At 39.9% G+C, this 11,199-nt stretch overlaps 2 protein-coding genes across 3 annotated transcripts; both read right to left on the bottom strand.

Annotated features, from left to right (window-relative positions):
- Window positions 1–609: 609 nt before the first annotated feature.
- LOC103721035 (katanin p60 ATPase-containing subunit A1) lies at window positions 610–6,726 on the bottom strand. Of its 2 annotated transcripts, none has more exons than XM_008811068.6 (7): window positions 6,420–6,726; window positions 4,363–4,831; window positions 3,324–3,521; window positions 2,216–2,460; window positions 1,582–1,740; window positions 1,318–1,405; window positions 610–1,153 (listed from the first exon to the last, which is right to left on the bottom strand). In XM_008811068.6, exons 1-7 carry the CDS (start codon window positions 6,536–6,538, stop codon window positions 872–874), a joined length of 1,560 nt encoding a protein of 519 aa, XP_008809290.1. In that variant the 5' UTR covers window positions 6,539–6,726; the 3' UTR covers window positions 610–871. The 2 variants fall into 2 exon arrangements, with proteins under 2 accessions (XP_008809290.1, XP_088561292.1); XM_088705166.2 differs by lacking the exon at window positions 6,420–6,726 and adding an exon at window positions 5,760–6,272.
- A 1,451-nt stretch (window positions 6,727–8,177) lies between these two features.
- LOC103721026 (Pentatricopeptide repeat (PPR) superfamily protein) lies at window positions 8,178–10,960 on the bottom strand. Its single transcript, XM_008811056.6, has one exon. The coding sequence runs from the start codon at window positions 10,833–10,835 to the stop codon at window positions 8,553–8,555; it is 2,283 nt and encodes a 760-aa protein (XP_008809278.5). The 5' UTR covers window positions 10,836–10,960; the 3' UTR covers window positions 8,178–8,552.
- Window positions 10,961–11,199: the final 239 nt, after the last annotated feature.

Below are 11,199 nucleotides of genomic sequence, written 5' to 3'. Positions count from 1 at the left end.
GGAAACATTCAAAATTCTACTCATTCGGCCAGCAATTTTCAGAACTTGTAGAGATTAAAGAAAATTCTCAAAAGTTGAGTAATAATAATATTTAATTCATAGACTAACAAATATCACAAACATAATGATCAAATATGCTTTACCTTAATGGCTAAATGGCACCACGCTAAATAAGATGCTAGAAGACGTGCTGATGTTGGGCGGTTGATGGCTCAAATTTGAAGATTGCAAAGAGGCCTGCTCAGATAGGGGTTGTATCTATCTTATGAAAGAAGGATTCATCTTTCTTTGTATGAATCCGCCATTGGATCAACCGCCACACAGATCTCAAAGCACTCTGAACTCCATCATTCACCCACCAACATAGCTCTCAAAATGACTAGTGAATAATCCAACAGTAGATTTGTGTGAAGCAAGATGAATCCTTCTTTCCCATGAAAGATACAACACCCCAGGTCTGCTCAATCCCGTACTGACATCTGTCTTCTATGAAGTTGTTTGACATTTGTAACATGCGTGTTGATTTTCCATTTCCTCACCAAGCTGCTAGGAGCCTCGGAGTTATTTTGTAGGATAAGTTGTTTATAGTTTCATACAGAGAATAATATATAAGAAGACTACGTGGAATAGTTTTAAGCACCTTCAGTCACTTAGGATTACAACAAGTGCAAGAAGCATTCAACATAACAGTTTTAATAATTTACATTGGCACAAGCATAGTCCCAACAATATAAAGACCAAACAATGGCATCCTATTTTTCCAAGCATTGATAGCAAAGTAGCAAGACATAGGCTCTAAGAAAAATATAGTCGTGCAGAGAAACCCATCAATTTTGACAAATGAATCAACCTTCCTCATAAATTCGTGAGTTTACGCTGATCCAAACTCTGCAAACCACTTCTCATGGCGCTCAATATCAGCAGCAGAAACACTTCTCTGGACCTTGCTCAGAGCTTCATCAAAGTCACACATGGCCACAGGGTCATTTGAGATCTCATCCTTGGACATGTTCTTGATCTCATCCCTTGTCTTGCCTGCAATTTTTCGCCTCATGCCATTCAACGAAGCATCTCGGCAGACATTTGTGAGATCGTCTCCACTATAACCCTCAGTTCGGCGAGCTACTTTGTCAATGTCTACATCTGGAGCTACCTGTTGATAGTACGCATGAGAATCAAAGATACACAAGCAAGAATAATTATAAGGAGACGACAAGGATTTAGCACAATGTATATAATTTTCCGGTCAAAATTCTAAATGATGTTGTAAGAAAAGCATTTGAGAGCTTGAAAGTATTATCCCGCTGCAGATCATACCTCAACGGTTCTTAGATTAATCTTGATAAGCTCTTTTCGACTCTCAAAATTGGGAAGAGGTATGTATATCCTTTTTTCCAGCCGTCTCCTGTATCGCAATGCATAAACAGCAAAACATCAGAACAAAGGAAAGGTTGGGGATCTAAAAGATGGCCATCTGAAACAGCTCGAAAAGAGAAGCTGTAGAAAGATCTTGCCAAAAAAAATCAAATGCTAAACACCGCAGCAGCAAACTGATATTATTAGAGTTAAATAAATTCTAACCTAAGTGCTTCATCTATGTCCCATGGAAAGTTTGTAGCAGCCAAGACCATCACTATTTTGCGTTGACCATCTTCACCAGTAGAGCTGTTGTTGACACCATCCACTTGCACTAGAAGTTCAGATTTCACCCTTCTGGATGATTCATGCTCACCTGAAGCTCTGAACAAAATCACACATTTGACAATCAGCAAATAACCATATATTGGTGAAAACAAAATCAAATTGATGAAATTCATGAATGTATGTCACCACCGGGTCAAACTTGAGAAATACCGTATGGGAGGGTTATAAACCAAAAAAGGAAGCAAGGGGCAATGAATATGATCTCTCACACATTTTCTTTCATGAGTCTAATAATTAACCAATTCAAGATAGCCATGCTCATGGAATAAATAAAGACTGGATTAAATGAGTACTTGCCTCATAAATTCAGTGACCTACAGTATACTAAACATTTATTTGATAAAATACATGTCCGCTGGTATGCTTACCTATCACAAACATTTGATAACAATAATGCAATAAAAACACTCCAGATAAACCATTACCATTAAAAAAGAATGACCTGGCAAGAGAAAATTATTCAAGCACCAGATAGTAAAATTGATAGGAACACACTTCTAGGTAGGCATACCCCCGAGAAGTGCAAAGAGAATCGATTTCATCAATGAAAATTGTACTTGGAGCATAAGCTCTAGCAAGATCAAACAGGCAGCGAACCATGCGCTCACTCTCTCCACGCCATTTGGAAGCCAATGTAGCAGAAGAAACATTGAAAAATGTTGTTCCACATTCGGTCGCTACAGCCTTAGCCAAAAGTGTCTTTCCAGTACCAGGTGGACCAAACATAAGAACGCCTTTCCATGGTCGACGAATGCCCTGGAAAACAGATATTATTACATATGGCCTTGAACATAATAATTTGTTTAAGACTTCATTCAACTTCCCATTAACTAATATCCAAGTATAGATAATACAAAAAGGCTGATCCTTAGTGAAATTAAATAATTGCTTAGCCAGTTTCTCATTGTTTAGCCAGATTCTCGCCTAAAAACTTATATTTGGTATTGTTTAGAAATGGGTTTCCAAATTATGAGCTTAAACTATGAAGTGGAGAAGGTACCCTTCATGCCAACCAACCTTCTAAGCTTCTTTAATATCAGATTATTTTCTGTTGGACGATTCTGCTTATGATAACTAAGCCTTTTAGGATACAGGTGTGAGGACCATGTGAGCGTGTGTTTAGTTCCACATTGGTTATTCGTCGAAGAGATCTTGGGTACTTTTACAGGACTAAAGAACCTAAAAAATACCTTCCGACTAGTCTTTTTGGATTAGGTCTTGGGTTGTTACAAATAATATCAGAGCGGATCCAGTCCATGGCCTATGTGGACTAGAGAACACTACAGCATGGGCTCATTGAGATTGACCACGCACCAATTGTGGTATTTGTGATTAGATTTGAATGGATTTAGATCCTTAGTCTGACGAGAACGTCAAAGCTTAAATAGGGGGGAGCATATGAGGACCTATGCGAGCATGTATTTAGTTTTACATCAGTTATTCTCCAAAAAGATTTTGAGTACTTATACAGGACTAAGGAATCTAAAAAAAATACTTTGGCTAGCCTTTTTGGATGAGGTCCTGGGTTGTTACAATAGGACCAATAGAAACCTTTAGCTAGTCAAAAGACTGAAATTATCTACTTATGTTAAAAAACAAAAAAAATCATTGAAAAGAACCTGAAAATATTCGGGCATCCATAATGGAAGAACAACAGCTTCCTCTAAAAGTCTTTTGGCTTCACTGAGCCCTGCAACATCATCCCACCTTACACCAGGGCTAGTCTCCAAGACATCCCTTTCTAGCATTGCAGCCAAGTCTGTATCAGGTCCTTCATATTGTCCCCTTTTTGGCTTTCCTTCCTCTGCATCACCACTCTAGAATGCCACAAGCATATCAGCAACCAAGAAAGCCTAAACATATTATCAGTACTATATTCATGACAGCAATATCATCAAACAAAATCATAACGGTGAAAAGGGTAATTTCGATGAAAACTAATAGCAGTTATAAATGAGATAATTATCCATAGATTTTGAAGTTAATTATGAAGAGTGACAGCGTCATGAAACAAAAGAACACTTTGTACGTCATTTCAAAAGGTTCTAATAAGACGATTCTCCAAACAATGACAGTAGGCTTCAATAAATCTTCTTATTGCTTCTATTATCTCTTTATGCCTAAAACCATTTTGTAAATTTGATCAGTATATAAAATGTCACAGACTTTTCCGAGTCATTTCTCTTCCGTTGAACAAGATTAATATAATGGATGCAATTGATAAGCTACATCTTCTTCTCAATGGTGTGCAATGATGAACAATTACTATAGCAGGGCCTTGTTTGCAGTTCCTTTAAAAGGTAGAGTTTTAGTTGCTTCAATATCTCATGATCAACCTTACAAAAATTGCATGCATGAGTCTAGGCTTAGAGTTGATTGCAGATACCTCCATTGCTCATTTTGACAGCAGGCTTTGCTGTACTGTTTAAACCAGAATTTCAGAGTCCAAACAAAGTTATTTATAAAAAATCACATTGGAAACGCAAAACAAGTTATGAGCATAACACCTTGTGTTTGTCAGAAAGTGGAAGATGCCATATGATATACTTTCATCGATGAAAGAAAATGACAAGCATAAGGGGAAAGCAGTTGCTCAAACAAGGCAACCATGTTATTAAGAATACTGCATATGTGAATGGTTAAATTTACAAAATTTACCTGTGAATCTGCCTTGCTAGAGCTTGATTTGCCTTTCTTCCCCGACAGTCCAGATGATGCTGATGATCTGACACCCGAACTACTTTTATTGGCATTTGACTTTGCCCCACGTCTGACTGTTCCAGCCCTAGATGAACCATGTGCCCATGTTGCATCTTGGGAGGATTTTCTCATACCTGCTTGCCCAGCTCTCGTGGATCTTCTGCCCTGTGGATCTCGGCTAGGTGGTCTCCAAACATCAGGATCATCCATAGGGGCACATGAGGAAGTTGGATATTCATCTAATGGTTGGAAAACAAAAGATTTTGTAGGTATAGGAGGCGAAAAGGACCGGTTGGACCCTGGAATTTCCTTGAAAGCCCTTAACTCAGCATCCAACTGTTTGACAATGTCTATTTCCTCAAAAATGGCTTTCTTGCAGTTCATCCATTTTGAACGAATGATGGCATCATCCAGAGTGCTGAGATGCCTGTAAGCAGAGATAGCATTCTATTTAAGTGCTAAGCATTGGAATGTAGCTTTTTATTTTTTTCCAAGCAAGAATCTTTCATTCAGATCAATGATAGGAAAGAGATACAAGAGGGTTCCCCCACTAGACTGCTCTGTTGCTACTGACAATGCACTCAACCCAAAACGCACACCGAACCTTCTATTAGGGTCGATACAAGCTATACAAAAACTTCCACTCGCAACATGAAGATCTTGGCCTGCCTCATCCTCCCAGACAACTTATTTTCATAAAGCAGTCTGTGGTTACCATATTTCTCACCATCGGAGAATGGAACTTGACAGTCCCTGCCAAATTGGCCAAGGAAAGAGAACTGAGTAGCAAATGAGCTATTGTTTCGTCCTCCACATATATAAGTTGAATCCTGATGCTACCAAATAACAGTAGGCCAAATGTACAAAAAAAAGAGAGCCTAAATACAGAAATTTAAACCTGGAAACTTCTAGATGCCCGACCCACTTCTTCCAACAGCACACAAGCACTTCTAAAGTGAGAAGGAATAAATTGAAACTGACTGAAATCAACCCTTTGGCATCTCATATAGTCACCTTAAAGGTCAACACTACCCTTTTCCATGTCGAACTCAAACCATCAAAAACGGAAAAATAATAATATTAATAAAAATTCTACAATTTCATCATTATGATCTATCTAGTGACCTCTCAAAAATATACAACCCTCTCTACAAAAAAAGAAAAAACGAAATTAAAATACAAAAATATCCAAAAACATGCAGATACAAGGGGAGGAGGAAAAAAACTCAACACACTTTTTGGGGCAGTAGTGATTTATATCAAGTTCCATCTGTTAAACCACATGGCAGTGTTTCTAACTAATATCCGAGAAAGTAAAGAACAAGAGAAGAGAAAAGAGAAAGGATGAGACATGCCTCAACAGTGAACTTGTCAAAAAATTGGTGGAAGGTACCACGTCATGGTTAAGGTTCTCGATCTCAATATCTAGAAATGCACATAGCAACCAGTATCGACATTGTCAGCAATGATGCTCTTCTCCCCTTGTTTGCATGGCATATCGAGACTCAACCCCAAGGATTTACAATTTCAATTTTCCAAACAAATATGTTCGACTGAATGGTGCTCGAATGAGAAAATGAAGCTGGAGACCATTCTTCACGAAATAGTTCTGGACCAGTCGGCAACGCTGACACATATGAACTGCTCCAAGAGAGAGGTCTTACAACCACTGACCACATCCCTCTCGGGCGCCACAGGCAACAGCGAAGACCATGGAAAAATCCTACACCTACCAGGGCCCTAACCTTCATAAAAGAAACAAGAAGAAGCTGATGCTGGACTTCGCAGTAAAAAAGCTACCTTTTCTCGGGTGGCTTGGCTACATTTGAACCAAATTTGGCAAGAAGCCAGATTCAACCGATTTGAAACTTACAAAAAAGAATAACGAGATTTCAATTAGCAACTTTTCGGAAGTTTGATCGCAATAATAGGCAGGAATAGAAGAACGGAGGATCAGGATCGCGTTCTTGAATCGAATACAAGGAGATGAGAGGGAGCGGGATGGAAGGAATTACTTGTTGATCTGAGCGATGGCACCGTCGAAAAAGATGATGGAGGTCTCATAGAGGCCTTCGAGAGCGTACTCCCTCGCTAGCTTGAGATGATCTTGGAGGGCCGCTAGGGTTCCGACCATCGCCGTCGAGATCTACAGTTTGGGAAAGGGAGCTAGGATTTCCAAGGATCCTGGGTTCTCTCTCCTCTTCTTCGCCCTTGCCGTAGGGAACTTTATGTGATTTAGCCCTTGAATTATTTCGAGACGGATCTTCGTCGCTCCACCTGACACCTTTGGACGACGGTGACGTTGCAACGCCCGGTAGAACTGAGGATGCTTGATTACGAAAATGCCCCTAACTTGTTCGAAGTAACTCCATTCTAGTTTCCTTTTCCCCCTTTAAAAAAGGCCAATATTAAAAGAGGGTTTTACTCTAAAGAATAAGGTTATTTCAATTTTTCTTTAAAATAAGTTTTTCTAAGAAGGTCTTTTTATTAATGCTGCGGTGAATGTGTTATACTTTTTTTTTTCCGGAAGGTCTTTAAAAGAGATTTTTCTATTCGAACAGCAAATTATTTATTATGAGTGTGTTCTGGGTTTTTTATTTAATTGCATTAGTGAATAAATCAAATGATGGTTCAAGAAATTACAATAAAAAAAATTACCTAAAAGGAAGCAGTCCAGCCATAGTAATTGCCTGCTGTCCAAACAATTGTTTACACGAGAATTATGAAATGCAGAGACCAAAACCCCAACACATTTTGACTGCATCATTTATCTATTAATTCATCAAATAACTTAGAAAAACTAACTATAATTTCCCCTTTTCCATTAAAAAGGGAAAAAACAATCAGAAAAATTATCAAAAAGGTGATGTAGGCTGCCATGCAGATTTTTTTTAATATAAGGAATTAAGTTGGAGAGGAGAAATGCCCGGATGAGGATAGAGAAAGTTTTAAATTAAAAAGGAGAATAGAGAAGGGAAGAGGCGGCATACGGCTAATGGGGTTTTGTAATCAAAGCGAGAAAAGGTTACCATATATTATCATTAAAATATTATCAAACTTTTAAAACCTCTATTTGGAATAGCTAAGAAGAATTTAAATCTAACTGTTTTATTAGAAGTTAAGTTAGACATTTTGCCATGGATGACCAAAATCTATTCTATTTGCTTTTTATGACTGCTATTATAATTAAAATATTATCAAATTTTGGAGACCTTGTTTTTGGGTTAGCTAAGAAGAAGTTCAATCTAATTAATTTATAAGAGATTAATATAGATATCTTGCCATGGACAACCAAAGCTTATTCTATTTGTTTTCAGGAGTAGCATAAATTTGTGCTAGTATATACTTGCTCTTTAACCCATAGATCCTCTCATATAGTTTCTTATCAGTTTTCTACCCTCAAACCCTCTCTATGAGAAGAGGGAGAAAAAAAAAGGTATTAATATATGCACCACAACTTTTTTTACGCATTTTATATATTTTTATTGTCTCTTAAATTGTTTGGGAAAAGAAACGAAAAGCAGCATACATAAAATGATATTCATACATATCAAATTGAAAAAAACTTAGTAAGCAATATTTGACGTCCTATTTTGGCATTTGGTTTGTGTGTGTGTGTGTGTGTGTGAAATCTTATTATGTTGCACTGTTTGTTTGTCTTTGCATTACTTATTCAAAACACTTGTTTCCCTCCTTCACGAAAGTTGCCAAATATTGTATTTTCATAGAACAACTTCTTGTTGCATATGCAAGAAAATACTTACACAACCTCATGAACTTCAAACTAAAGATAGACTCCTTGATTTTCTCCAAGTTATAAAACAAAATGTTACATAAAATTCTCATCCATAGGCCATAATATATCTTGTCTCGTTCTTGTTCTCTCATCTCAATAGTTATATTTTTCATAAATTCTCATGACTTCAAGTTACAAACGGACCTCTCAATATAAGACTTAACTCAGGTCTTCTACTGAAAAAATCATTGTAATTCTCCAACTCAGAATTCCGATGCACATGGAGATGAATATAAATTGATACACCATTGAGAGACAGGTGGTTGGATATAAGATAGTATTCAAGAAATAGAATGTCATTGGTATAACCAAAATCGTCGAGCAAACATGCTGAATATGAATGGATTCTCCATTAACCGCATTCAATATGATGTATATCAGATCCAGTGGAGGAAGCCATCTCTATCTGCTCCATCAAATCTCTTAACCTCTCATATATCTCTTCAGCTTGAGGGTGGGACCTATCTTCAGCATTGAATGAGTGCGCTCGGTTCTTGACCTCGATCCAACTCCAACCAGGTACCTTAGTCAACCCTCTGGTCCTCATCACCCTCTGAATGGTCGCTCTGTCGTCCCACATCCCAAAACCAGAAAACATGTTTGAAAGGAGGACATAAGTTGAATGCTCTCTAGGATCCAATGCAATCAAACACTGAGCTGCATAGCTTGCCAGTTCCATATCCCCATGAATTCTACAAGCACCCAATAAAGTCATCCACACCATGGCATCTGGTTCAAAGGGCATTGATTCGATTAGCTTCTTAGCTGCATCAAGCTGCCCAGCTCTACCAAAAAGATCGACACCACATGCATAATGCTCCATCCGCAATGGAATTCCATAGATTGGTTCCATTGATTTTAGAAAAATGGATCCTGTTTCTACTAACCCAATGTGACTGCATGCTGAAATTATACCCACAAAAGTAATGTGATCCGGTGCCACCTCTAATTCTTGCATCTCAGAGAAGAGATCGAGTGCCATGCGCCCTTGTCCATGCTGAGAATACCCAAAAATGATCGAGTTCCATGTCACTGAGTTATCTTTGCATGACTCATCAAAGGACTTTCTCGCATCATCGATGACCCCGCACTTGGAATACATGTAAATCAATGAGCTAGCCACGAAATCATTTGATCCAAAACCAGACTTGAAAACTAGGCCATGGATTTGCTGACCCAGTTGAAGGACCGCCAAGTCCGAGCACGATCGTAGTGCAGCAGAGAATGCATAGTGATCGATATTGAGACTTGCTGATCGCATATGACCAAAGAACTTCAATGCTTCCTCGCTTAAAACACTCTGAGAAAAACCGGTAAGAATCGAATTCCATGAGACACTATCTCTAAACTCCATCAAACCGAAGCATTTCATGGCATCCTCCATCAAACCATCCTTGCAAGATCTGATGTACATTGCAATCAATGCATTAGAAACTGGGGTTGTACTTTCCAGCCCCCTCTTGATCACCAAGCCATGGAATGCCCTCCCTCGTAGGCCATGCTCGAAACAAGCACTGATCACACTAGTGAAAGTGTACATATCTTGAGCAACTCCAGCCTCCTGCATCCTAACAAAGATCTCGACCGCATGCTCTGTGAAGCCATAGCGGGCGTAGGCTGCCAGCATAGAATTCCATGTCACCAAATCTTTATTATCATCGATGCTGTCAAAAAGCTTTCTTGAATCTGCTATCGACCCGCATTGCGAGTATGCTGTAACCGCTGCATTGCAGACGACTGCATCTATTGCTCGACCATACTTTACGATCTTAGCATGCAATTGAAGCATCAGTTGATAAAAAGGAGCTCGGTCGAGAAAGGTTAGCAGGCTGGCGAATGTGGCCTCGTCGGGCATCGGACCCTCTCTCTCCATCCAGTTGAACATCTGGAAGGCACAGTCCGCCTCGCCTGCTCTGGCATGCCCCGCAATCAAGGCATTCCATGACACCGTGTTCGGCTCCGGCATAAGCTGGAAAACCGAATATGCTTCGCCCATCCTTCCACATTTCGCGTACACGTCGACGAGCGCGCTCCCCGAGAACACATTGCTATCGAGGCCTGACTTCACGACGAGGGAATGCAATTGGCGGCCAAATTCGAGTTGGCCCGCGGAGGCAACCGACTTGAGGATGCTCCCGAGGGTGTACTGGTCGAAGGAGAGGCCCTTCGCCATCATACTTCCGAGTAGATCCCATGACTGTTGGTACGCGCCGGATGAGACGTGGGCGGCGATCAGGGCGTTCCAGGAGACGGCGTCTCGCTTCGGAATTTCGTCGAACAGCTTGCGGGCATCTGCGAGGCCGCTGCGTCGGGAGTAGGCAGCGAGCACGTTGTTCCAGGCGTACGTGTCGGAGGCGGCTCCGGATTTTATCAAGCGGGCGTGGGTTTTCGCCGCGGAGGAGCGTAGGGCGAGAGTTTGGAGACTCGGAGATGAGCGCATGCAGCACTCTGGGTTGAGTCTCTTAAGCGGGCGTTGGGTCGGGTCCAACTTTTTGGAGACCCCCCGCATGCCATGGGAGGTCAACAAGATGGTCCATAAATAAAATCCATGATAACCGGATGGATGCCTTACAAATATTGATGTATATCCGCTCTCCAGACTTCTCTCGTTTTCTCGTGGACCCTGGACCGTCATGATCTTAGTGACCAAGGTGATTTGATGAAGACATTTAATTTCTGATTAATCTCATTCACTTCTTTTCTTTCTTAACCATTTTTCAGAAAAAAAATATATATTTTAGGAAAGGAGGAAGCGTTGCTGAAATCAGGATGAAGGTGATGGCAACCCGGAACCCAGATCATTGATTCGGAACCTTTCATTGACAGCATTGTTGCTGCCGTCCAGCTATCGTAGTTTAGAAAATGAACATATGATCACCATACTTTTAACATCATGAGATTATAATGAGCATTATCTTATGGAAGTTGGGTTTGGCACCTCCTTATGGAGGAAAAGGATTCATATATGTATTGCTTGAATTGAGTTGAGTTGGAACTGC

This window comes from Phoenix dactylifera, chromosome 9, assembly GCF_051530095.1.
Source record: "Phoenix dactylifera cultivar Ajwa chromosome 9, Ajwa_hap1_PhDact_Kaust_v1.1, whole genome shotgun sequence".
Classification (NCBI taxonomy): domain Eukaryota; kingdom Viridiplantae; phylum Streptophyta; class Magnoliopsida; order Arecales; family Arecaceae; genus Phoenix; species Phoenix dactylifera.
The sequence above is the reverse complement of the archived record's forward strand: the minus strand, read 5'-3'. Positions and strand labels throughout refer to the sequence as shown.

Bases quoted from the DNA above. Each gene is read 5' to 3' on its own strand.
- LOC103721035 (XM_008811068.6), bottom strand. From the start codon at position 6,538: ATGGTCGGAACCCTAGCGGCCCTCCAAGATCATCTCAAGCTAGCGAGG. The intron at 3,522-4,362 runs GTAAATTTTGTA...GTGGCATTCTAG, and splicing joins CTAGCAAGGCAGATTCACAG to AGTGGTGATGCAGAGGAAGG. The intron at 1,406-1,581 runs GTTAGAATTTAT...ATTGCGATACAG, and splicing joins GACATAGATGAAGCACTTAG to GAGACGGCTGGAAAAAAGGA.
- LOC103721026 (XM_008811056.6), bottom strand. From the start codon at position 10,835: ATGACGGTCCAGGGTCCACGAGAAAACGAGAGAAGTCTGGAGAGCGGA.